Source organism: Podarcis filfolensis (genome assembly GCF_964270895.1).
Source record: "Podarcis filfolensis genome assembly, chromosome: 2".
Lineage (NCBI taxonomy): Eukaryota > Metazoa > Chordata > Lepidosauria > Squamata > Lacertidae > Podarcis > Podarcis filfolensis.
The window spans coordinates 17,694,597-17,722,584 of record NC_139605.1 but is presented as its reverse complement, the minus strand read 5'-3'; the positions used below and the strand labels follow the sequence as shown (position 1 = coordinate 17,722,584).

Here is a 27,988-nt window from a genome sequence, read left to right as displayed (position 1 = left end):
GAAAATGCAGTTAAAATTTCCATTTTTAATATCTGCAAGTTCCCCCCCCCCCACAAACTGAACAAGCTCGAACCTACCACTAGGAAGAGGAGTCTTGACAATCCTTTGTATAATGAAGGATGTCCTAACAGCGATACTATTTTTTCAAGGCCTACAGTCTTCTTCATTCACAGTCCTTGTGCTATTCCATAGGGCAACATCGTAAGGCCTTGGTGCGAGGAGAAAGAGTTCCGCCACCTCCTCCTATTCTCCCAAAGATCACACAGAGGTAAAACACACAAACTTTCTTGCTCCCAAAGAGCTTGGTTCTCTGCTTTGGCCAGTTAGACATCTCCCCCCCCCACTTACACCGGGTTCCATGGAAAGAAGTTAAAATCATGGACTCAGGATATCCATCTCATGGACCCCGGCTGGGTATTTCACTCCCATGTGCCTCAGAAACACAGAATGAGCGGGGAACCCCACCACCCACAGCAAGGGGTGGGTACGCGCCCCATTAAAAGAGGCCGGTGGGAAAGTGAATATGGGGCTGTCGGTGTCCGCATCCGTAAAGGTCACACACTCCCCCACGTAGTCCAGGGACACTCGGATCCTCCTTGGGGGCTTGCTCAGGGACAGGGCGGTCACAGGGGACGTGAGAGCCCAGTGTTGGCCCTTCCACAACCCCACGGCCCAGATCCCCTCCTCTGGGCTGAAGCCCATCATGCCCTTCTTCTTTGACGGGTCTCGGGTGACCCCGACGGCCCAGAATTCCCCATCGCCCACTTCCAACTCCCAGAAGTATCTCCCAGAGGTAAACCCATCACAGCCCAGAACCAAAGCTCTGGAATCCAATCGTTTGGGTGCGTCGGGGACGTAGTCTAAGGCGGGAAGCCTCTCCTGGAGTTCTTCGCATCCTGCGTTCCTTCGGTCCAGCGGTAGAAAAGCACTTGGTACATCCGGATAGAGAGCAGCATCTGTTGTAGGCATAAGGCAAGCCGTTTTCAGTCTGAGGAAGTGAGGGGTGACACCATCCCACAAACAAGATTTGTTCCACAATGTAGAGGTGCCCCTCGCCTCCCACTTGGTGCACATCTCTCCATTTTTACTACATCTCTATTGCTATAATGGCTAGATCTGATAGGAGCTGAAGTCCTAAACATCTGGCGGGCAGACAAAGAGCACAGGGTTCAGGCCCACCACTATGAAAACTCACCTTTATCATTCAGTGTTTTCACAGTCTCTCCTTTCTCCACGACAGATGTCACATTATCTAGAGAAAGAAAAGGTAGTTTTTCCTCCCAGCAAAATGTCTCTTAAAGAAATAACTTAGCCTCCCACAATTCAGAAAGTAACTTGCCCGAGGCCACTGAGTGGCTTTCTTAGATGACTCTTTCATCCTGGGTTTCTCATGTTAGAAGTCAGTGCGCTTAAACATCATTTCCAGATGATAGTTACTAATGTGGATGCAGCTTGCTTTAAGGCAGCCTTTCTCAACCTGTGGGTCCCCAGATGTTGTTGAACTACAACTCCCATCACCCCTAGCTAGCAAGGTCAGAGCTCAGGGATGATGGGAGTTGTAGTCCAACAACTGGGGACCCACAGGTTGAGAACTGCTGCTTTAAGAGATGGAATGGAATTTAGTGGCTACGTGATTCCCGCATCCTGCTTCTGCAAAACAGTCTGCCATCATTGAACCTTCCCTTTCTCTCTTTTGTTAGCTTCCCATTAAACACAACTTGCAGTCCTTTCCTATCGTTTTCTGCCATCACTGACTTCCGGGACTGAGATCACAACGCCTCAGCAAGAATACAGAGCTCCCATTTTGCCATAACAACTCAGGGCACAAATACTGTAGAGAAGAACCTCAATTTATAAAGCAGTTTGTCTTTGCTGCAAGCAACCCGTACCAAAACCAAGTTAAATGCTAAGCTGCAGCAACTGCAGGTATGGAGTGAGATCCAAAGGCTGAAACAGTGGTTCAGCTTAGGGCCACGCAATGAATTCATGACTTTTAGTTCACAGTTAAGTGCCCTTAGACAGCTCCTGGTGAAACCCCATCTTTCCTTGTGCCTCTACAAAATCCAGAGCCACATTCCCTCCCAAAGTTATGTGAGGACTTCTATCTGAACTGGATTTCAAGGCACAGTGTCAATTTTTAAAAATGAAAAGCGGAAGACACTTATTAGAATTTAGGTTATTTTCAGATGGTAAAGAGCCAGGCGTTAGAAGTTCCGCATTCTCTTCAGCCTTTTTTCCTGTACCTTGGAATCTATTTAGAGTTTCCTTCAGAAGCTTCCCTTTCCGTGAGAAGTTCTCCAGCCTCTCTTCGAGCTTAGGAGAAGCTTCTTCGGATGGCTGGAAATGCCCTGGTGCACATCTGCATTTTGAAAGCAAAAAGAGAAAATGCCTAGTGTAAACAGTCCAATGTACAGGATGGTTTTTTCTGGCCACGTGACACTTTTACTGGTTCAAGGAAACGAAGCAGACCTATTATTAAGTAATATATCTCACTAAATCAAATGATAACAGCGTGAAATTTTGCAATTCCAGATCTCTCTTTTACCATTGTCTTTGGTCTCAACATTTGCAAAGGACCGTTTCAAATTTGCAATGAGGCAAATGCCTCAAGCAGCAGATTTTGGGTGCCGTGAATGGAGCAGAGCAGGGGACAAACCTCCTTCACACCAGAGAGTTCTCCTGCGTAAGCTCTGCCACAGCTGCCAACTGAATCTGTGAGGCTTGTGCTGGATAATTTTATGACGGGCTGTGCTCCATTTTAATATATGTGTGTGTCATTTGTATTTCCCACTTCAGGGACCAACATGCCATGAGCTGGTCTGGGGACTGAAGGGATGCAGTTTTATGTGACAAGCTACGGCGTGAAGCCGCCCCGCTTCCCAAGCTTTGTTCCTGCTCCGTCACTTATCATATAGGGAACCTGTGGCTGCCCAGATGCTGTTGAGCGGCAACTCCCATCATCCCACTGGCCACACAAGCAGAGGCAGAGAGAAGCTGGAATCCCACAGCCATGCGGAGGGCCATAGATTCCCTACCTGTGACAAAGAGAGCTGCTTCCGGTTGCAAATGTTCCTAGGGTAGGCTGAGCGGCCGTTTTGAGTCCCTGGAAGCAGAGGAATCTAAATGCTGCCTTGAATACTGCTCTACTGCCCTGGTGCTTGTAAGGCTGGAGGAGCAACAGGCGCACCACTTTCCTTGCTCTGCAAGCTAGCAGCAATTTGAGGACTAGGAATGGCATTTTTGAGGTTTTGGGGGGGATGGGGAGACACAATAAATCGCCACGTACCTGCTCATTGCTTTTTTAATGTCCTAGAGAGAGAGAAAGAGAGAGAGAGAAAGGAGCTAAGTCCCACAACGCTTTGCACTAGGAGCGAGTCATAAGCTAAAAGGGGAGCCTGCCTCTGCACCCCCCATCTCAGGCTGCAGAGGACTTCCGAGAGTGCTATCAAAGGCAGGAGGGGGTGGAAGCTTTGTTCTAGCCTCTGCTGCTTCACAAGGCAGGGGGTAAGTAGCCTGCCCCCCCAGTTGCCCTCAGGCTCTTACCTGGGATCCTAGAGGTGGCACATCTGGTGTTAGCTCCAAGACAGGAGAGGTGGGGGGTGCTCTGGTTACACACGGGAGCCTTCGCGGCACGGTGGTCTCCCTGGTGCTGCAACTGTTTCTCTGAGGAGAAGGGCTGCCCTAGTTTTTAGCAGCCTTCTCCTCCCCGAACTGTCCTCCCACCCCGTCCTGCCGGTGAACAGGCTGGCTTCTCGCCCCCACCGGGGCCTGCCCACCGGCTGCCTTTTGCCTGGAGCCGCTGGCTCCTTCCCTCAGCCACGCCACCCACACGACCTCTAAGTGCGCTGCTGCTGTCCCGACAGGCACACCGCGTCGCCGCTGGAGAGGGGGTGCACCTCGGCAGAGGCAACGGCGCCCCGCTCCCAGGAGCACAGGCCCCGGCAGAGCCTCCGCAATCTCCCCAACCCGCGATCACTGCGTCGCACTCTTCACCATCACCTGTAGTGACTCTCTGCACGCCACAGGTTACCTAAAATCGTCTCCTTCTTGCTTGTGATCAGAGAGCTGGTTTCAAAGTAATTAAAGGAGAAAAAAAAAGATTCTGTGCCAAGGGATCAAGTGCGCAGGAGCTGCTGCTCGTTTTTTAAAAAAACAAACCAGCCTCACATCCTTGGAATAGCTACAAATGACGTTCACCGCAGAGTGGACCACAGGAAGACCCTAAGGAGATCCCAGAAAATGCAGGCTTTTTTTTGCTGGCACACACACTCCACAAGCCCCTTTTGTTTTCCTCCAAACGAGTAAGTAAATAAACCTCGCTCGCTGGCCGTAAAAACACAAGCGGCGTCCCTCCCCCGGTATCCCCGCGGCATGCAGTCATCAGCATTATTCCAGAGACTGAAAGCTCAGAGTGACGTTTGTTCCAGTCCCACAGCCACAGCAGTGCCCCGAGTCCCCAAAACACCCTTAAGAGAGAGAACCCATAGGAACAGGACTGTACGTACTAGAGGTCTGCATGGCAGCCATACCCGATGTGTCCCGACATGAACCTGAAGGAATGAGGTCATCCAGGCCAGCTTCTCAACAGCCTTCAGGTCAGGCTGAGGGACCTGGAAGTACATCTGCCAACAGCAGAGTGCTCTGGTGTCATAGCCTTCCGCAAGGGGAGGAGCTACAGCGTCCCAGCCGTCCTTTGCAAAAGCCAAAGGGCGCTCTAAAAGAAGGCGAGTCGAGATCAGAGGGACGCTCCCCCCCTCCTTCAGAATGGCCGTTTCGCAGCTCTCCGTAAGCTGGAACCGTGGAGCTCCTCCTTCCCCCTCCCACCTGGCTTTGGCTCCTAAGGAACAGCCTTGCCACCTGCGCAGGGGGGACTATCGCAGCACTTGAGCATGCGGGACAGCTGATGGGGGTCCACGTAGAGACCCCAAATCCAGTATAACAGCACATATGCCGCTGCCTCCAGGAGGCTCGTGCCCCGCCAGCATCCTGTACACTAAACAGTTTGCTGCCTGTTCCAGCAGGGAGAAGGTCTAAGCTCTGCCTGGCCCAAACTCCTGCGGTGGCAAGGAAGCGGCAACTCCCATTTTCTGATACTTGCAGGCTCTCTAGAGCTCCAGTGCCGGGGGCCCCCAATGCTTGGGGCCCTTAACCCACTGCTAGTCTCCGCTCCAGGCCAGAGAAAGAGGTCTCTGTTGATTGCAAAATCTCACCTGCAAAAATTCGGCTGCCGGTTGCTTACATTTCACCTCCATCTCGGCGATCACATCGCCGAGACGGGAAAGCTCTTCCGAGAGTTTGGTAACCATTTCGTCCTTCCGCTTCTCTATCTCTTTATCAAGCTCTTCTAGCTGGGCGAGCAGGCGCTGCTCCTCATCTTTGAGAAACTGGTGGAGGCGCTCAAATTCAGATATGATCTCCTGTCTCTCTGCTTGGACGGTTTCCTGTAATGACCACAGGTAAAATGGGAGTTAAGAGAGCCCTTTGTGGGTGCACAAGAAAAAGACTGTCATTACAGCCCTAAGAACACAGCAACCAAACAAGACTGTGTTATGAACCAGCACAAGGGACAGTGCAGACGCAGAAGACATGAGGCCAAAATAGACTATGACAAGGAAGGCAAAATAAAAATGACCAGGGAGTAGCTGGGGACGGGGGAACGGGGGCGGGAGACGTTATCTAAACCCAGCAGGCGTCTGCAACACCTCCCTCCCTTCTCCCTACCACTAGCCCATCATCCCCTGGAATGGCCTCCATCTCCCTCCAGGTGGACCTGGAGGGGTTGAGAAGCATGTTTTGTTGTATAGCATCTGCAACCCAGCTTCTTCAGTCCCTGGACTTGGCAAAATAGCCAGCCTGGTTGGAGGATAAGGCTGCAAGAGGAGGCTGCAGCAGAAACAGGAAAATGCTCAGCACCCCGCCTGAGGACTGTTATCCAGGACAAACATCCCACTTGTCCACCGTATGGGACCCAACCATGGATAGCTTGCTCTGCAGGATGAAATCAAAATATTTATTTAGGACCATCAGCTAGCTATTACACAACAAGCCACTAAAAGAGACAAACATCAAGAACAAAATAGTGACTGCCTCTTCAGGCAAACACTCAGATATAAAAGTTTTGGGTTTTTTTTACAACAGAAACAACTTATCTACATTTTTTTAATGGGAAGCAAGGTATTGTGTTATTTCTGAGCTTGGCCACATTTTGTGGTGTGGGTTTTCTAGAAAAGTTTGTGTTGGGGGGAAAAATCCTATGCAAATTAGGCCCATTTACACAGCGTAATTTGCTAATTACACAAGATAGTTAGCCCTGCCTTTTATGAACCTGTAGAAAAAAATGGGATTTGGGGGCGGGGCGGGGAGTAATATGGCCAAACAGCAACCACCCCTCAAGACCCAATGCCTCTGTTCCTGATCACCAATGGCAACAGGTACCTACCATGTAATCCTGAATTTTCCTCTCTCCAGTCAGCTTCTGGCTCCACAGCGTGTTCTTCTCCTGCTTCAGGATCTCTAGTTGTGCCAGAACCCTCTCCTGAGAAAACAGAAGGGAATCAGAGGCATCAAGAGCACAGGAGTTTGTTTTAGTATAGATGTATAAATATAGTTGAGTTGGGCAAGAGGCTTTTTTGCCTTCAGGTAACTCTGTCATGAGAAAGAGGCGGCAACCTGCACCCAGAAGCCTTTTCCCAATCTGAGGAACAAGGAGGTTGGGTTTCTTCAATAGCCCCATACGGCTGTGTGCACTCCATAGCAAGAAAAAAGAAATCAAATCCATATGCTGAATGCATTGCATTGTTAACACTTCTGCTAGTCTTGGGAAGAGAAATACTGATGCCCTACTCCTTTCCTTAGAACTAGGAATCCTGCCTGACATCTCTGTGGCATCCCTTAATTTATAACTGGCCATTAATTTTCATACTTATCTTTTCAACCACAAGGCTAAATACTTGGTTCTTTAAAATAACCTCAATACGCTGTTTCTGCAGATATTAAAACCTAGGTGTGCATGTTGAGACCTAAATCAACACTAACAATATACTTGGGCTCTTAGAAGCTAACAAGTTCTCCTTAGCTGGCCCAGCTATCACTTCAAATTGGGTGGGGCAGTTTTTCGGTATCTGGGACACAGAATTTTCTGTTGGAATTTGGCAGCTGGAGAGCAGGGGCACACGAAGATGAAGCTATTACGTATTGAATAATTTGTGGTGTTAAAATTATTGAGTGTGAAGAAGCCGACAGCAAAAAAGAGTTATCAGAAGCTCACTAATGTGAATTCCCCGAAGCACGAACTAAGAAACTCAACACTGTGGCGAGAACACCACCTTTTCTCAACTCAATATGCTAAATGGCACAAGAGAAAAGATGAGAAGAGCTCTCAAAAAAAGATGGGGGGGGGGAAATCAGTAGAATTTATTTTCAAGCAAGAATGCATAGGAAGGAATAAAGCTAGAAATGTTTGTTTTTCTGAGTCCACTTCTTCTAGATGTTACTGTTCCAATTCATAAGTAATCCAAGCTTCTAGGTCTATAAACAGGGGAAAGTTACTATTCAGAAACCTCCATCAGTTGACAGGCCATTGTCACTGCACTGGACCTTAAGAATAAGAAACAAGGAACTAGTAACTTGACACTTTCATGAATACAAAAGAATCAGGCTGAATGGTCTCTAATCCTCTATTGATAAACCAGAGATGCCAAAATAAGCTAGAAATCTGATGACTAAAGAGCCCTCCACACACCCTCTAACCCAATTATTTCTCCATCCTACAGCTAAGCATTTTCTGAGAAGATCACAGCTTGGAATGCTACATAGACTCACAACTATGCGATCATAGACCCAAGCCAACAATATTTGAACATAATTTTCACTCAAGATACAAAAGTAACCAGAAAGATGGGAGTTTAAAGGTCTGTGTAAGCATAATTCTTTATCCAGAATAAACCTGTCTTATAAGAAGGAAAATTTATTTCCAAACATGGCTTAGTAAGAGATACTTCTGGCGCCAGGTATAAAACAGCCAGGGAACAATGAATACTATTATTTTACTGCTGTTGTTACTTTATTTTACAAAAATGCCCTGCTATTAAAAGATGAGGAAAGATAAAAAAAGAAAGTAGCGAGTACAGAATATAAATTGGCCATTTTTAAGCTTCACTCCAGCGCTCTCTGAACCCATGAGTGATGCAGTCAATCATTAAAAACCTTATGTTCATTACAGCAACAAAAAAACCCAGCGATGTTAAATTATTGCAGCAAAATGTTTTTCTACAGCCAAAGAAGCATAGCTTTCAACCTTCCCTTTTTGTGGGAAATCCCCTTATTGCAGCACCGTTTCCGCTATCCCAGATTGTTAGATATCCTGTAGACTGTCCCCGGGACAGGTGAGGCTGCTGGTCCCTTATTTTCAAATCTGAAAGTTGACAGCTATGCTGCTGATCCCTTATTTTCAAATCTGAAAGTTGACTGCTATGCAAAGAAGTTGGAGGTATAAACGTCTTGCTATGAGAATTCAATAACCCCGTCCCGTGTGCTGTTTTGTTTGTGCTAACCTCGACACTGCCCTAATAACGGGTTTTGGAGGGAGCTGAATGGGCCACCAGGACTACCCTGCTCCTGCTTGCTTTGCCTGCCACTGATTTCTGGTTTCGGATAGCTCTCCCCCTTCCCTCTCTTACCCTGTAGTCCCGGGCTGCCCTCTCGACGTGGAAGACGGCGTGCGCCCGGTGCTCCTGGGACCGATCGCAGTGCGCGCAGATGGGCGCCTGGTCCTCCTCGCAGAAGAACTGCAGCACGTCCCGGTGCTTCTCGCACAGCTTCCCTCCGGCGCCCTCTCCGCATCCTCCTGCCGACAACCTTCTCGGCAGCGGGGGCGACGTCGCCAAGTCTGCCACCGATGCTGCAGCAGCCACGGGCGCGACGGGCGACGGCGGGGTGGGCGGCGTCAGCGACAGCAGCGGCGGGGGCGGCGGAGGCGCTGCTGCTGCTGCCGCCGGTGGTGGTGGTGCCGGGGCGCATACCGGCGCGGGAGACACTGCGGGGGCCACTGTCATCGGCTGGTGCTGCTGGGGCAGCGGCGGCGGCGCTACCACCACGGGCGCCGCCGGCAGCGCGACCGCCCCTCCGGGCCCGGAGTCGAGCCTCTGCCTCTTGGGCCTGTCCGCCACCAGGCTGGCCAGGAGCGGCGGCGGCTTGATGGGCCTCAGGTTCCTCTTGCGGGCGGTGGCGCCGCACTCCAGGCAGGAGATGTTGATCTTGGGCTCGCCCAGGCGCTGCCCGATGCAGGCCGTGCAGAAGTTGTGGCCGCACGGCAGGCACACCGGGTCCGGGCAGTAGACGCGGCACAGCGAGCACCACGTCTCGCTGGGGCAGCGCGGGCCCGCCGGGATCTCGGCCGGGGTCGTGCCGGGCGGAGGCGAGTCCGGCGGCGACGGCGGAGACAGGACGGACGGCAGCGGAGGCAAGAGCGGCGGCGGCGGCGCCAGCGGGCCGCCCACCGCCAGGCCCGGGTGCTGAGCGCCCCTCAGGCGGCTGCGGAGGAGCCGCTGCTGGAGCTGCTGCTCCGCCGACATCCCGCCGCCGCTCATGACGCCAGCCCAGCCCAGCTCCAGCCTGCCTGCCTGCCCGCGAGGACGCCGACGACGCGCCTGTCTCCCTTCCGGCGGACGCGCCACCCGATTGGCTGAACCGCCACGCGCTGAGCGGAAGCGAGGGGGAAGCCGGGAGACGTTACGGCCGTAACCCTTCGCGCGCTGGGCTCCAGGCGGCAAAGCGGGAAACGCAACGGCCCGCGGTAGAAGCTGGCGCAGCGTGCGCGTCGACGTCACGCGGGCCTCCAGCTCCCATCAGCCCCAGGCCAGGATGGCGAATGCTCGGGGATGATGGGAGTTGTAGTCTTTCTTTCCCCCCCAAATTTTTTTATTGGTTTTCACAACATTATAAACAAACAAACACATAAGACAAACAAACATAAATCATAGCCTTATTGAAAATTACACTTATTAACATTGTTAAGTGGCTTCCTCGCTTCCCCTTGGTTGAATTTCATTGCATATCCTTTTAACGGTTTTCCAAATCACAGTTCTTATAAAATTTAACTTAAACATTAACATCCTTAAATCTTCACATTATGAAATTAAACATATTAATTCATCCCTTAACATAAATAAAATCCTAAACCAGTTAAGTATCTGCAAGCTGTTTTCAATTAATTTAACTTTACATATTTAACTAGGTAATCATTAAATTTAATCCACTCTTCCTGATACTCAGGCAGGGGGAGTTGTCGTCTTGGAGGGGCGCCGGCAGCTGTTGTTTTTTTAAAATAGGGGGAATGTTAAGCAAGCAAGCGCACAAACACTTTCTTGAGTTTCCCTCCCTTCTAAAGAACAACAAAATCATATAACCTAATAAAAAAACCCAGAGGCAAAGTAGAGACTGTTTTATGAGAATTAGGCTTCAGAAAACAGTGATTGTCCCTAGCAAATGAGGACAGTTGGACCACATGAGATTGGCACACAATGTCAGGAAGAGATCAGGATCAACTCTTAGTATGCACTATGACCCTCCATTCTTAACTGAACTTTAGCCAGAGGCTTTAATGTAAAGTCAGCAAAACTGGCAGTAGAATTGGACTTGGACCTGGGAGACTCAAGGTCAACTCCTTGGCCAGCCACATACTCTCTGGATGCTCCAAAGTAGTGCAACTGTTATTGAGCCATTTACAGTTGCTCAAGCTAGAGTCAAGGTCTACATTTTAAATTCATCCCATATTTTACCAGCAATTCTCAAAGATCAGTATATAGATAAAAGATTTAATGTCTTTTGTTTATTGCATTCAGAGTTCTCCAGACAATCCTTTCAAATTTGTGTAGTGCTGGTGCTTTGGTGAATAGGGTTTAGAATCCGAAGCATGACCCAGGACACAGAAATGGCCAGTCATATCCTTGGATATGATCTTCCAAAGGACCCATTAATGATCATGGTTGAATTATTTTAGAGGTGCAATACTGGAGGAAGAAATGAAAATTGTAGTTCATTTAATAAAGACAGCTAGGAAACACTGAAAAAATCCCAGATCATGTTCTATTGACATGGTTTTCTTAGGTATGGGAAATGGCTTAAGCAGACGAACAATAAGGGTAAGAGAAGGCCAGTTGAAGGAGGAGATTGTGAATAGAGCTTGTTTATCAAGTATAGGAATGATAAAAGTCAAGAACCGATCAATCCACATGTACAGTAATATCTCGGGTTGAAGTAGCTTCAGGTTAAGCATTTTCGGGTTGTGCTCCGCAGCGACCCGGAAGTAACGGAGCGCATTACTTCCGGGTTTTGCCACTTGCACATGCGCTCAAAATGACATCACGCACATGCGCGGAAGCGGCAAAACGCGACCCGCGCACACGCGCAGTCGCGTTACGTTCTACTCAGGATGTGAACAGGGCTCCAGAACGGATCCCGTTCGCATCCAGAGGTACCACTGTATTATTAGGGAACATATAACAGAACACTTTGACAAACTGAAATTATATTTTTTAAAAGACAATTATTCTTTAATTAACTAAAAGGAAAAAAGATGAATAATTATGTATTTGTGCAATGTATTTATTCTCACATTGAGATAATTTACTTCAACACCACTTAAAATGTGTTATTTACCTCTATCATGACTCCTCTTACTCTCTTTTTCTCTGAATTGAAAAGCCCCAAATGCTGAACCTTTTTTTTCATAGGGAAGTGGCCTACATATGATAATCACACATTATGACCCATACATCAGAACAATTTCACAGCAGAGATCACTGTAGTAAACCTGTGGCCCTCGAGATGTTGCTGAACTACAACTCCCACAGCCTCAGCCACCACGACCAAAGATCAGGGATGAGGCGAGTTGTTGTCCAGCAACATTTGAAGGGACACACAGGTCCCCCCCACCCCCGCTCTGGTCTAGTTGATAAGTAGATTGAGGAAAGGTGTAGTGAGGTTCTTTAAAAGCTATTACACAGGGCTTTTTTCAGCTGGAATACACCTATTACACAAGAAACAAAAAAACAAAACAAAACACAAGAATCTTCTCTGTTCACAAAAGGAATTTTAATGCAATGACACAACAGTTTTCTAGATCAAAATAGATGCAAATCTGTTGAACCTTAACAAAAAAGAAACACATCTTCCAAAAGTGCAGATGTGTCAGCGTGGGAGCCATTTATAAATCACTTAACAGTGCAATCCTATACATGATTACTAAGAAGCAAGTCTTATGCTCGAGAGGAGTTACTCCCAGGTAAGTGCGTAAGAAGTGGAGCCATAATCCAGCAAATCCCCCTTAATCCTGTTTTGTCGCAGTGAAAACAAAGGACCTAAAAACAACCTAAAAGCAAAGACTCCGGTTCATCTGGTTTATGGATTGAAGCTGTGGCTGCTTTGGTAAACCTGAACTAGGACAGATTAGCCACTGTGCTGTTCTCACAAGGAATCCCAATGGTGGAAATGGATATTTCCAAATTCTGTTGTGGAAAATCTACAAATTCCCGGGATTCTGGAAAGCCATAACCATTTAACTATGCAGTGAAAATATAGCCAAGGACTACTCCATACATCCCTCCTTACTTTTCTGGGTTTATCCATCAAGGCAGGGAACTGCTACTGCCTTTTAATCTTTGCATCTTTCAAGTCTTCATTCTATTTCAATGCAGTATGTTATCAATTTTGAACATAACTAAGATGCCAGGATGTCCCGCACACATCCAGACCAAGGGGGACAAGCGACTGGGATTTCAGTAATTAGCAAAGCACTCATTTACATAAGCTCCTAAGGTGCAAGCGTTATACATACCACTTTCCGCTAACTTGCTGCCAAGAAAGGAGATTCCGAATAAACATTGGGAATAACTTTCTGGCAAGAAGAGTTGTTTGACAGTGGGACAGACTCCCAGAAGAGATGGTGAACTCTCCTTCCCTGGATGCTATTAAGCAGAGTTTGGGTGGTCATTGTGTCTTGAATGATTGAGTTGACATTCGTGCATTGCAGGGGCTTCGACTAGATTGCAATACTACAATTCTATGATCTCCAGTGTGCCAGTGACATGGAAAAAGGGAAAGCCTTCCTTTTTAAGAAACAAATAACAATAAAATAAATGGGGTAGGATAAGTGCTCATACACTGAAGTGGTACAGCAGCATCTGTTGCATAAACTGGTAATAAAAAGCATGTGAAAGGTCGTCCGATGGTGTTGACATGGGAGAAGCAGGTGTTGCGTTGGTCACCACTGCTGATGCGAGTGGCCACCCATTGGATGCAGTGCAGGTAAGTCAAACACAGCCACGTTCCTTAGAGCAGGTATCTTCAACCTTTTCAGTCCCAGGACCCAATTCTCAGTGCAACATACATTTGGGGACCCACTTCTTAATCTTTAACCGTATATTGGCATGGAGGTAGTGCTCCTTTTGCGACCCACCTTAGATAGGGCCGCAACCCACCAGCTGAAGACCAGCGCCACAGAGCACACTTCTGTTAGCCATAAGCTTGCTAAGCAAAGCATCTTGTTTTCCAAGTGACATAAGTACTGCTGCCTGAGAGTTGGGAGGGAAAGTATTCCTGCAGCAGACACTGCCCTGAGGGAAGATGTCTGGATTGCAGGGAACAATCAAGTGTGTATTTCATAAACTCCTATACATATGCAAGGTCTGGTTTATCACCAGACTAAACTATCGTTTATTAAACCGTAGCTGAGAATTATGTGTGAGCCCTACAGAAAGCCTTAACAGTGTGTTTACTGTCAACCTGTCAACAAACCACAATCTAAAAGCAGAGTTTGCTGCTGGCTTATGAAACTTGGTTTGTTTTGACTATGGCTTCCTGTTAAATGTGAACCCAGTACACTCTTCCTTAACTGTGAACTGTTTGGCCATTCCACCCCAGACACTCACCAAGCTTCAAAGGAATGAGACAACTAGCAAACAAACCAAACTCTGGAGAAACAAGCCATGGTTTGTCTGTCTATGAGGCAACTTGCAATTAACTCAGGGCTTGTTAAGCAAACCATAGCTTAAATCCAGAGTGGGAACCTGTGGCCCTCGAGATGTTGGACTTTGACTCCTATCAGCCCCAGCCAACAAGATCGGTGGGGAGAATGGTGAGAATGCAAGTTAAGTAGAAATATGAATGCTGGCTGAGATAATACAATATAAAAGTGTATAGAAATGTATTTATAATATACAGCCTGAACTTAAATGTTTCTTATGATGCAAAATGCTCTTTCTCCCTCTCTAGAATTATGTGAACTTAGAAGTTGTTTTCTTTTAAATTAAAATGGTTTGGGACAGGTTTGCTCCTTTACTTATTTAAAAAACCGGATTTTGAGCCTAACTTTTTAGCTGTGAATAGAAGGAGCTTGCACTCATGGAAGGTGCAACTCTTCTTCCACAAATGAAGGCTCCTTCTCTTCATGGAGTTAAAAGTCAAAATCCTTTCAAAATGAAAATTCTTTGCCAATTTCTGTGTTTCTGTACAAAATTATGAATGGAATGGAATTGCAGAAAGAAGCTGGACCAACATATTGCAGAGGCTGTTTTCAGGGGCACATTCTAAGCTCTGTAGTTAGGCCCCACAATTTAAAGAAAGGACAAATTCTCTCCCCACAGAAATTAGCTGACTGGAAAATAAAAAGGAGGGACATATAACCAGCGTCAAAAAATGCCACCCAACCCCTTTCATAATGCACAAATACCTGGATTTTCTCCGGGGCTTCATCTAGGGTCAGACGAGTCTCGGCTAAAGTGAAAGCCCTGTACTCATTTCCACAGAGTCCCAAAGCCCAGACGCCTTCATTGGGGCAAGTGACAACAGGTCCCTTCCTTATCACAGACTCTTTGACCACGCCAAGGGCCCAGTTTTGCCCATTACCCACCTCCACCTCCCAGTAATGTACCCCTGAGGAGAATCTCTCACTGCCCAGGAGAATCAGAGTGGAGTCAAATCTCTCAGGGTTGTTAGGCAGTGGCTGAACCATGTCTCCACGTTTCACGCTTTTCCTGTCTTCGCTCACCACAAGGAGGGGATGAGCCGTGTCGGGGTCGAGAGTAACGCTTACTGAGGAGAAACAGACAAACGGAAAACAATCAGAAGAGCTTGACAAAAAGGAAAGACAGCTTTTTACAATCAGATCCGGGAAAGCCCAATGCAAGCTAGAGCAGGGTCTCAAAAGAAATAAAAGGAAACAAAAGAATTAAAATTTAGGCCACTTGATCTAATGGTTTTGGCTGCTCATTTAACTGTTTTAATGGTTACACTTTTTAATGAGCTTGTTTGATTATGGATGTTTTTAATAAATTTTGAGGGAATTGTTTTAAATGTGCATTTTAATTACAGTGGTACCTCGGGTTACGTACGCTTCAGGTTACATAAGCTTCAGGTTACAGACTCCGCTAACCCAGAAATAGTACCTTGGGTTAAGAACTTTTCTTCAGGATGAGAACAGAAATCGTGCTCCGGCGGCATGGCGGCAACGGGTGGCCCCATTAGCTAAAGTGGTGCTTCAGGTTAAGAACAGTTTCAGGTTAAGAATGGACCTCCGGATCGAATTAAGTACTTAACCCAAGGTCCCACTGTACCTGTGGATATTTTGAGTTTGATTTCATATTTGTAAACTGCTTAAGCCAGTCTGGCTTGTTAGAGGTATTATCAATCAATCAATCAATCAATCAAGATGGAAAGAACAAAGTTGTTACTTTGTCAAGAGTGCTACAGTCTGGGCCCCAGTCTCCACTGACCTGAATGACTACCAGTTTCATACAATAAGAAGCTGGTAAAAGCCCTGTGTCAATTTGATGCAGCGGGGAACTGGCTATTTTCAGGCCATTAAAGAGTGCCAGACTGTTGTAATGGTTAGAGAAGGGTTTCCGACACTTGGGTCTCCAGCTATTTTTGGACTACAATTCCCATCAGCCCACTGATCCTGTTAGCTAGGTATGATGGGAGTTGTAGTCCAAAAACAGCTGGAGACCCAAGTTTGGGAAACACTGGTAGAGAATGGCTTGGGTGGGTGTTGCCCTTCAAATATTGCTGGACTACAACTCCCAGCATCCCTGGCTGTTGGCCACGCTGGCTGAGACTGATGGGAGCTGGAGTCCAGGAACATCTTGAGGGCAACACATTCCCCTGTCTTGTATTAACCAGTGTTAGATTAGGACTGAGAAGGCTTTGGTTCAAATCCTTGCTCAACCATGAAGCTGAGAGAGTTTGGGCCAGCATATCTAGACCAATATTGTCTACTCTGACTGGTACCAGCAATCAGGCCAAGAGCTTTTGCAACATTTGCTACCTGATCTTTTAACGGGGCCTTTTCTGTGGTGGCTTTCCAGTTAAAATGTTCTTCCTGGAGCAGCACTCTTGACACCACCAATGTCTGATTGACTTTTGATTTTTAACTGGGAAGATGGTTGGCATTTCCTGTACTCATCCTTTAAGTAGGATGGGTACGATTTGTCCCTTGAAATGTATTTCAGCTTTTGTTTATTGCTGTTTTAATGCCTGGTTTGTTATTTCTATTTTTACTGGGCAAATCGCCCTGAGACACTCTAGTGCAAAAATGCGACCAACGAATAATAATTAGCAATATTAATAACTGGAGGTGCCTAGGACTGAATTTGACATGTACAGCATCCCATAAGTAAAGCATTTGTCTGGAAAATGATCTTCTGCCCAACTGCAGTCTCCTTTAATGGGATTGTGGCAGCAGCAATAGCAATGGGAAGCCCAAGAATACAAAGCCTCACTTTCTCCTACTCTAAAGTGGAAAGACCACTTATTTGAGGGGGGGGGCCTTGGAAAAATCTCAGGGATCCCCAGATACATACTACATCCCCAAACTCCAGGTCCTAAGTCATGGACAAGAGCAACAATTTCTTATGTTTACTTTCCCTCACAAGGACTTGGGCTTATGTGTTGTCATGGCAACAGATTCCTTCTACCCTCTGAAGGCAAGGAAAGAAGGGGGGGAGCAAAGAGGGTTAGGTGACTGAAGCTGTTCAAGGCCCTCCCCTTTTCCTGTGAAATTATTGCTGTACAGGATGAAGCCATAAATACCACCATCCCTCACCATGCGAAGCCATTTCTCAGAGTTGGACAAGAGGCCCCAAATCAACATTGCTCTCAGCCTCTTAGAAAGTGACTATCCCAGTTTTTTTTCAAAAAACCACAACTTACTCCTTTTAGCTGATGCTTCCATTGTCCTTGCTTTTGCCAATTCAGATATCATTGTCTCTAGAAAGAGAGAAGGGTTCAAGAATCAGGAATATTTACTCTTGCTACTAAATAAAGGTGAAGCATTGGATATGATCTCAGTAAGGAGGCGAGGAAAAGGCCGGTGGCGCAAGAGATGGAATTATTTTATGTAATGTCACTTCAGTGGGGAAACTGCGTAGGCTGTGAGAGCTACAAAATCTGGTACTTAAGAGTGGTGCATAAGCATGCCTATTGTCATAGTTCTTTTTCAAGTTTCTAGCCCTCATGGATGCAAGACAACTGCTTCAGGGGAAATATGCAGTAGCACTCTGGTGAAAAGTCAGAAAGCACAAAGCAGGTGAATCAGCAGAAGGTGACCTGCCACAGAATGCTGATGGACATGCTCTAGCTACTGAGAGGAAAAAGGTGTATCACAGAATGTATTCTATAAAAGTAAAGGGAGCCCTGACCATTAGGTCCAGTCGTGACCGACTCTGGGGTTGCGGTGCTCATCTCGCTTTATTGGCTGAGGGAGCCGGCGTACAGCTTCTGGGTCATGTGGCCAGCATGACTAAGCCGCTTCTGGCGAACCAGAGCAGCGCACGGAAACGTGGTTGACCTTCCCGCCGGAGCGGTACCTATTTATCTACTTGCACTGGCATGCTTTCAAACTGCTAGGTTGGCAGGAGCAGGGACCGAACAACAGGAGCTCACCCCATCGTGGGGATTCGAACCGCCAACCATCTGATCAGCAAGTCCTAGGCTCTTGGGCTCAGGACATTGGTCATAATATTTTGTTTGCTGATTGGGAAAAGTTGTGGACCACCGGGATAAAATTTACGGCATGTAATGCCTTAAGAGAAAACATTATGAAAATGATATATAGGTGGTACATAACCCCAGTCAAGCTTGCAAAGATTTACCATGTGCCTGACAACAAATGTTGGAAATGTAAAGAAACTGAAGGTACATTTTTTCATCTTTGGTGGACCTGCCCGAAGATTAAGGCATTCTGGGAAATGATCTATAATGAACTTAAAAAGGTATTTAAATATACTTTCCCCAAGAAACCAGAGGCCTTTCTCTTGGGTATTGTCGGCCAAGGGGTGTTAAAGACGGATATAACTTTCTTTATGTATGCTACAACAGCAGCTAGAATACTCATTGCGAAGTACTGGAAGACGCAAGAACTACCCACACTGGAAGAATGGCAGATGAAGGTGATAGACTATATGGGCTTGGCAGAAATGACGAGCAGAATCCGAAACCAGGGAAGAGAAGCAGCGCAAGAAGAATGGAAAAAACTCAAGGACTATTTAAAGAAATATCACAAAGTTAATGAAAGTTAGAATGATGTTGGACTGGAAAGTAAATGGTTACTATTAGCAATGGTTAAGACAAGGAAAACAAGGAAGAATAGTCTAAATTTAAATTAAAATAAGGGAAGATTTGCTGAACAATCGATAAGAATTTGGAATACAGAAAGGGGAGGCATGAGGAAGTCGGGGAAGATAGGATATGAAATTAGGATATGAAACGATACATGTTTTTTGTTTTGTTTTTGTTTTTGTATGTTTATGTTTGTTGTATTGTGTTTATATGGAAAAATAAAAATATTTTAAAAAAAAAAAAAAGCAAGTCCTAGGCTCTGTGGTTTAACCCACAGTGCCACCCGCATCCATTAAATAATGTGCATCGGTGTAGCTGCTATAAGCGGAGTGATAGGTGATCTGGCCAAGGGGGAAAGCTTGTGTATGCCCCAAAACAAGAGGTCTCCTGTGTTATATGAGCTGTGAAAGGGGGGAAAGGTGCAAGTAGTAAGAATGGTACTTAGGAGACAACAGACAGTGCTGAAGTGCTCTGCACAGCCCTTTCATGGCTCTTGCCTAAAAACTCCATTTCTGTTCTTCTCTGCTTCACCCACCTCTCTACTGCTCTTACTCCTACCCCATTACTTGCTTTCAACCAATCATATATTTAGTAAAGGTAAAGGGACCCCTGACCATTAGGTCCAGTCATGACCGACTCTGGGGTTGCGGCGCTCATCTCGCTTTATTGGCCGAGGGAGCCGGCGTACAGCTTCCGGGTCATGTGGCCAGCATGACTAAGCCGCTTCTGGCGAACCAGAGCAGCGCACGGAAACGCCGTTTACCTTCCCGCTGGAGCGGTACCTATTTATCTATTGCACTTTGATGTGCTTTCAAGCTGCTAGGTTGGCAGGAGCAGGGACCGAACAACGGGAGCTCACCCCGTCCCGGGGTTTCGAACCGCCAACCTTCTGATTGGCAAGTCCTAGGCTCTGTGGTTTAACCCACAGTGCCACTCGCGTCCCTAATCATATATTTACTGGACATAAAATTGGTACTTCCCCCCCCAAGCAGAACCCACATTGCTCATGTCCACATGTCTGTGCACTGCATTGTTGGATCTGAAGACAAAAGGAAGTTGTATCCCACATAGCACTAAGTTAAAGTCACTTAGAAGTATACTTGCTCCACTGGTGAAATCTTTCACACCAGCAGACTGCACAAGCAGGTTGCTGTTAACTGTGTTGCAGAACAGATCATGCAATTTGCACAATTTGCATTAGTGGACAGAGAACATTAGATGCGGCCCACAGTATGGAAATTCAGCCCAAAGTTTGGAGATTCTTGTGTATTTTACACGGTCCTAAGCTATCATTTGTCCTTCTCTGTACCTCGACATTTCTCCAGTGCCTCCTTGATAACAATATTTTTCAGACTGAAATGTCCAAGCTTCTTTTCCAGCTCAGTCGGAGAGGAAGCAATTTCCGCCATCTGTGAAATCTGTCCTTCTTTACATCTAGAATGGAAAACATGAAAGCGTTACATTGTGGTCCCAGCATTTTCCATACTATCAGAGCATTTAAGAGCTGCAAGCCCCCTTTCCCAAACTGCAATGTTGTGATGTTACAGAATGTTCGTAAACATTCTAACTTCTGCTGGGAAAGTTCCACCGCTTAGGGAATGTGGAAAGCTTGTTTTGATGTAGGACCCCATGCCACAAAAGGGTAAGCTTTGCACATACGGCCCTGGGACAGGAAGGGGAGAAGATGTGGAATTACTGTGTTTGGAGGGCCAAAGAGGCAGGGATAAGCTAGGTTTTGATTAGAATGGATTTGAGGAAAGCTTTCTCAGTTTTTCCCACGCCGATAAAAAGTGAGATTTGCAAAAGTGCTACCTACCTGCTCAAAATGTTCCTGATGTCCTGGAGGCAAGGGAAGAAAAGAAAAAGAAGATCATTCTCACATTTATGATGCCATAAATATTGGCTGAAAGGCTTAGAAATTAGGGAGCAAATGGAAAGAGCACGACTCCAAAAATATTTGTTATAGAATAAGTATTTAAAATCCACTTCTGCCACAAGAGTCACTGGGTATTCTTGTTAAGACCTCCGAGTTTCAGTCTCCTGGCCAAATAAAAAGGGACTTAACTTGCAAGGTTGTAAAGCTGAATGAGGAGCTTGTGGGCATTAAATGAAAATGCAGGGCAGGGGAAAGGAAGTGCTTCTTCACACAGCTCATAGAAAACAATGGTACTCCCTTAAGGTTACCAGATTTTTTTCAAAGAATTTTTTAAAAAAGAAGCAATATCTTCTCTTCTATATTCTCCTCTGTCGCGCGGCCTTCCTCTAGGCCCCGGCCTGCTCTCTTGAAGCGCTAGCTGCCATGGAGTAGGCTCGGGTCAGGCTGGGGCTTGGTCAAGTGCCCTTGCCCTCCTGATGCTCTCCTACCTCTCCTCAGCGGTGGTGGTGGCAGCAAGGTCTGGGCTCCCCTCTTTTTTCTCCTTCCTCTTTCTCTCTCTTCCTTCTCCTCTCCTCCTTCTCCCTGCGTCGGCTCCGGGGTTTTCCTGGCCCCAGAGCGCCATTGGACAGTCGGCCGGGTGGCAAGGCGCTCTCGCTCCCAGCTCGATTTGGGTTGCGGGGGTGTATGTCAGCGGTTCCCCCCGTTGATGCACCGGACATCCCCAGTCCCCCCTCGGCAGCGGCAGTCTCAGCACCCTGGAGCCAGCCTGGTAGCGCAGTTGGCTCTGGCTGGCTTCAGGAGCTGCCTGCTGCCGTGGCCCGCCATTTCGCCTCACCGGAAGTCCCCATATGATGTGTCTTGTGCCGCTGAACCAATCATGCAACATTCATTCCCTACTAATAAATCTACAACACTTAAAATATAAACCCAGGGACATTAAATTAAATGCGGGACATTCTGGGGACGGATTTTGTCCGGGGACAGATTTATAAATCCAGGGACTGTCCCCGGGAAACAGGGACATCCAGTAACCATATACCCTCCCACAGGGCACAGTGATGGAGTTAAAAGAAGATTAGACAAATTTACGGAGAACAAGGCTACCAATGTCTACCAGCCTACTGCCAGAGGCATCATGCCCCTGGGTGCCAATCGCTGGGAGTTGCAGGTGCGCAGACTTGCGCTAATGTCTGGCACTGAACAACAGCCTCCCATGGCTACCTTCTGGAGGTAGGAGTGGAAACACTTAAGCACATTGCCCCAAATGCTGACCTCCCCGAGAGTCAGTGGCTCCCAACCTTTTTTTGGCCATGCCCCACCTAGGCATCTCTAAAATCCTGATTGCCCACCCTCGCCCCCCGGTAACATATAATTCTTATTATTCAAAAAGTGAACTCCTATTCACGTGGAGGAAGCCTAAAAGGCCATTAACTTGGTCTAAACAAGCTCAAATTGCCCCCCTTAAAAATCAAATTTCCCCCCTTAAAAATGGAATATGCACAAATAGTGAAGCTGACCGGGGAAACCCGAAACCAGCATGATCAAGCTTTCCAAAAAGAAGGGAGTAAATTTATACAATATTTGAAAGAAAATTGCAAACAATTAACAACACTAGCAGGATTGACTTAAGAAGACTTGTAATGTTTATGATTTATACCTTTTTATGTTTATTTAAAATGTAAAAAATTGAAATGGATGAAATGTAAGGAGGAAGAGGTACAAATGCAATGAAACAGATAGGAATTATGGTAGCCACAAGGCTGGGGGGGGGGGGGCGGGAGTCGACCAGCTCAAACGAGCAAAAATTTATTGTGAGCAATATGGATGTGTTTATATATTATGAAATGGAAACTTAATAAAATATTATTAAAAAATCAAAATCAAATTGCCCCCATGTGGGGGGTGTGCCTCACGTTGGGAACCACGGCTCTAGAAGGATACCATGGTCAGCAGTATCCAAAAACCATTGAGCGATCAAGGAGAATGAGCAGGAATTTGTTTCAAAATGGGAGGTTTTCAAAGAATATTTGAAAAATAAATATGGGAGGTTTTCAAAGAATATTTGAAAAATAAATATAGTAGTTAAATTCTGTTGCAGCATTCGAGGAACTTCAGTAATAGTTGCAAGGTAGATATAAGAAATTAGATACATTAAGAAAAAGTTTAATATGATAAAAGTGTGTGTTGGCAATAAGTAATATGAAATCGAAATATGGAATAGACGAGAGGTTGGGTCTTTAGTGTTAAGACCAATATATGCTTTATTATTTGTTAAGAAAGTTATGTGTCTATGGTTATTCTTCTGTGTAATTTGGTATTTGGTTTTTTTCTTTTTCCTGCTGTATCAATAAAAATTTTAAAAAAGAAATATATAAAAAAAGGAGAACGAGCAGGGTTGCACTCCTCAAATCCCTCTCCTAGCAAATGTCACAAACCAAGGAAGTTTCAGTGCATGCAACACAAATAAAACAAGGTATGGCACCTCTTTTCTTTTCAGGTGGCTGTTTCTGCACTTTGGGCTTTAGCGCTGAAACCCAGGAGAGGCAAGAAGCCCTCCAGAGAATCTCACCTGCAGGAATTCACTGGCAGGCTGCTGGCACTTGTTCTCAACTTCGCTGATCAAGGCATCGAGGCGATCAATCTCCCCTGAGAACCTGCCGGATTCCACGTCTCTCCTGTGCACGATCTCCTTGTCAAACTTCTTCAGCATGATAACCAGGAAGCGCTCAATTTTTTCCATGAACTCGTGGATCTGATTAAATTCAGACTCCACCTTCTGCTTCTCACTTTGTACATCATCCTGTAAGGAGCAGGAGAAGGGCCAGCCGGGATGGTGAAACAGCACAAGGAAGCGGGCGTACAAATATCCCTGATGCTCTCACATTGGTACCCTAACCAGGGTTGGGTACCTGCTCAAAGGAATATCACATAAGGCAGTTTCCATCGTTTCAGAGAGTCAGACTATTGGTTAGCTCAACATTGTCCACAATGACCAGTAGTTGGGTCTCTGGCATTTCAGCCAGGGGACATACTGGAGATGAAAGACCTTCTGTACCACTGTGCGAAGTGTACCAAGTCACTGGAGATGACAGGTTCAGTCTAGCTGAATCATAGGTACAAACAGACTGAACAGATAATGGCTCACAACATGTAAGAGAAATTTGATCCAGTTTATTAAGGCACCTGCCTCCTTCAACGCCAGAAGAAACAGTCTTCTCTTTCTCCAGTGATGTGGTGCAGAGAAATTTCCCTTGAAATTTCTCCAAAAGAGTTTTCCCCCCAGTGCTTTTTTCACCACGGGCGGGGGCGGGGGGAATCTGTTTCATAAGTTCATTCGTAACAATGAACGGGTGCCATTTGCAAAGACAAACATTAGGCAACTTGGGAAGTTTCAAAGTTTTCAGCTTTGTTTACTAAACACAGCTAAAACAGACTTGCTAAGTTAGACCACCCTCTTGGGTTTTCCACAGTGGACTGAAAATCTTCTGATGTAAATTACCCTAATTTGCAATTCAAAATTTTCTAGAAGACCCTCATCACAATTTCCCGCACCTCCTGGTCCTTCTTGTAGACAAGCTCTCACCTGATCAGCCTGCCTTCTGCACTCCAGGTCTTCTTTTAATTCCTTCAGCTTCTCCCTCCGTTCTGTCAGAACTTTCACATGGGCAGCAACTTGTTTCTGACAAAAGATAAATCTGAAAGTAATGTACATACCCTTTTTCTCATGTATGTTGTGATAAGTCACTTAGCTTTCTGCTTAGCCAACTTACTTCCCCCTAGCGCAGAGTACTCCAGCCATTTTTTAAATTATGGGATGGCTTCAGCATACTCGGGAATCAAAAGTCTTGTGTCTCTTGTAGGGAATGTATACTTTTGGGGGCAAATTTCCATTTTAGGAAGATCATTCTAAATGCTATTCAAATGATGGCCTATAAGCCATAAGGCATGTCATGTACAGTTGTGCCTTGCTTTTCGAACAGTTTAGTTCTCAAACGTTTTGGCTCCCGAACATTGCAAACCTGGAAGTGACTGTTCCGGTTCGTGAACTATTTTTGAAGCCTAACGTCTGACGGGGTTTCTAATTAGCTGCAGGAGCTTCCTGCAGCCAATCAGAACCCATGCTTTGGTTTCCGAACGTTTTGGAAGTCGACAGGACTTCCAGAATGGATTCCATTGGACTTCCAAGGTACAACTGTATTTGCTTGTTGTGTTTGATTCTCCAGCTGTCACTGATCTGCCCCAAACTCCACACAAATTTCAGGCTTATCACTAGTCAATTATTTTCAAAATGGATTAATTTTTGAAAAGAATTCCAGCTCAGCTTTCCACCAGACAAGGCTGTACAGTGGTACCTCGGGTTACATACGCTTCAGGTTACAGACTCCGCTAACCCAGAAATAGTGCTTCAGGTTAAGAACTTTGCTTCAGGATGAGAACAGAAATCACGCAGCGGCAGCAGGAGGCCCCATTAGCTAAAGTGGTGCTTCAGGTTAAGAACAGTTTCAGGTTAAGAATGACCTCCGGAACGAATTAAGTGCTTAACTTGAGGTACCACTGTATAGAAATTTTATAAAAGGGGGGGAGAGAGATGTAAGAAATCAAACAGTGTAATCAGCTGTTTAACACACCAAAACAACCCATACTAACTGTGCACTTTAAGTCTCAGAACTGACGTATGTACACCAGACGAAGAAGAAATAGGACAAAACCGCAAGAAACAAACCGGGAAGTGAAGTTGTCTTTGGCCTGAAATGTTCTGTTCCTTTATCCCTTTCAGAGGATCTGTCAAAGACTGGGAAGACTGAATGTTACAGAGGGAGCTGTGCATCCTGTCTAGAGAATCTTCCACCCCCTCCATGTTTTTCAGTTGGAAGGGACCCATGTTAAGGAAATGGTTTGTTATGTGTAAGCTGGACATAAAAGGATTTATCTCTTCCCCTCACCCCCCCCCCAAGTGAAGCTACGGGGAGTATGAAACTGCAGCTGGTGATCTCTCTTATCTTGTACCAGGGTGATTCATCACATCCTTGGATAAGTGAGTCTCCCACTCTCATTCCTCTGAACACAGAACTGGGAGAAAGGTGATGATTTGCCTTCGCAAATGCAAAACACTGAACAAGACTGTTACCAGGGGAAAGAGGAGACTGGAAATTGCTTGCTGTGAGAGAGACCTGAGACAGATCTGAGTCACAGAGACTCGAGAGTAAACAGCTAGCCCAGCCGTGGTTCTCAAAGCTTTTTCGCTGGGCCACGCTTGCAGAATAAAAATTTCCTTACACCACACCTAATTTTCTATTTGGTAAGAAACATACCGGGAAACAAAAAAGAAACAGCTCCTAGCAGTGCTTGATTTGTATCACAGAGCACAACTAGTTTATAATATAATCACATGACAGAAGTCAGAAGATAGAAGTCAGCGCTCAGGAAAACAAATCCAGAAACGAAGAAGGACAAAGAATTTAATAGCAGCTTAAAGCAGGTTTGGGGAAACTTTGGCCCTCCAGATGTTGCGGAACTACAGCTCCCATCTCCCCTAGCCATAGATTGCCATTCTGCAACATCTGGAGGGTCAAAGGTTCCCAAAACCTGCCTTAATTATTTCACAAGCTTTCGTGGACCACGTCACCAGATGGCCAGAGAGAAATTCTCACGTGTCCTGTGTAGGGACGAGTGAGGGATTGTGAGGTCGGACCTGACCAAGCAGGCCCAGGCCGTAGTTTTCAAGAAGTCATGAATGTTATTAATTTGGTCATCTTTCAGGCGCCCAAGACCCTTCCTGGTTTTTCTGCAACACATCCAAGCATGCTCCTCACCCCGGAAACTTTACTTCTACCTGCATATCCTTCCCATCTAGCTGTGGTGCTCCGGTAAGAACAAAAACACATGCTAGGCAGAAGCCTCAAGGCTGCCGCGCCTGGTGTGCATGACTAAGCAGAGGATCGCCATAGAAACCATGAGTTGGAAGGGATCCTGAGGACAATCTAGCCCAGTGGAGTCCAAACTTTTTTCAAAGAGGGCCAGATTTGATGAAGTGAAGGGCCGTGTGAGGGCCAACTAAAGTTGTTGACCTTATTTTTAGGGTTGAAGTTGCTTTTTTAAGGATTTAAGTTGTGGAGGGTTTTTTAGGATTTTACCCCAGGAAATAAACTGCCACGGGGAGGGGGGGGGCGGATTGAACCAACCAACGGGCCAGATTAGGCCCCCGAAATGGACTTTGGACATGCCTGATCTAGCCCAACCCCCTGGCCATAACGGAAGAATCATTGAATTTTAATATTTTGTTGGAAACCGCCCAGAGTGGATGGGGAAACCCAGCCAGATGAGCAGGGTATATTATTATTATTATTATTATATTACACTGGTACCTCGGGTTACAGACGCTTCAGGTTACAGACTCCGCTAACCCAGAAATAGTACCTCGGGTTAAGAACTCTGCTTCAGGATGAGAACAGAAATTGCGTGGCGGTGGCAGCGGGAGGCCCCATTAGCTAAAGTGGTACCTCAGGTTAAGAACAGTTTCAGGTTAAGAGGTTCCACTGTAAATCCATTCTCATTTGGAAGGTATTTTTGAAAAGTATTGCAAAGTATCAAAAAGCGCATTCCGTGTGCATATATTTTAGATCCTTTAATAAGGATAATAATAATTTATTACTTATACCCGCCCATTCTTAACCCACTGTATTATTATTATTATGGGGAACAGGGCGGTGGGCTGCTTTTGCCTCCCCATTTTTGCCTCCAATTAAGTTCTTAACCCGAGGTACCACTGTATTATTATTATTATTATGGGGAACAGGGCGGTGGGCTGCTTCTGCCGCCCCCCACCCACCCAGCCGGCCGTCACCTTGTAGTCCTGCGCCGCCTCCTCGATGGGGAGCATGGGGTGGGCTTTGTGCGCCCGGGACTCCCTGCAGATGACGCAGACGGGCGTCTCGTCCTCCTCGCAGAAGAGCTTGAGGGGCTCCTGGTGCTTCTCGCACAGCCGCTGGCCGGCCAGCGTGGCGGCCGCGTCCAGCCGCAGCCGCTTCGCCACCTCCACCACGTTGCCCAGCTCCCGGTTGGGCCTGAAGCTCCTCTTGCGCGACCAGCGGCGGCACTGCGGGCACGAGGTGGTCTCGGCGTCCGCCTTGCCCCAGCACTGCGCGATGCACGCCTGGCAGAAGTTGTGGCCGCACTCGATGGACACGGGCTCCTTGAAGTAGCTCAGGCAGATGGAGCAGGTGATCTCCCGCTGCAGAGTTTCCAGGGGGCTCTCGGTGGCCATGGCTGCCCGGCGATGGCAGGAGGAGGAGGAGGAGGAGGAGAAAGGGGGCGGCCCGTGGGGGGAGGACTGGGGAGGCTCCACGTGGCTTCCTGCGGGAGCCGCATTGGCTGCGCGGGGGCCAGAGACCCGGGCAAAACATTGCGCAAGGATGGAGCGGGGAGGGGGAAATGACTCCTCCACCCCCACCGCACTCGGATGCTGGACCACAACTCCCAGCATCCCTGAGCATCGGCCGT

At 46.7% G+C, this 27,988-nt stretch overlaps 1 protein-coding gene across 1 annotated transcript; it reads right to left on the bottom strand.

The window, feature by feature from the left end:
- Window positions 1-5: 5 nt before the first annotated feature.
- On the bottom strand, window positions 6-27,986 carry LOC310758201 (uncharacterized protein). The gene is made up of 14 exons (XM_083604129.1): window positions 27,333-27,986; window positions 24,072-24,167; window positions 23,058-23,288; window positions 20,429-20,451; window positions 19,922-20,046; window positions 17,206-17,262; window positions 14,575-15,090; window positions 8,679-9,697; window positions 6,440-6,535; window positions 5,211-5,441; window positions 3,287-3,309; window positions 2,244-2,359; window positions 1,196-1,252; window positions 6-956 (listed from the first exon to the last, which is right to left on the bottom strand). Exons 1-14 carry the CDS (start codon window positions 27,969-27,971, stop codon window positions 376-378), a joined length of 3,810 nt encoding a protein of 1,269 aa, XP_083460255.1. The 5' UTR covers window positions 27,972-27,986; the 3' UTR covers window positions 6-375.
- Window positions 27,987-27,988: the final 2 nt, after the last annotated feature.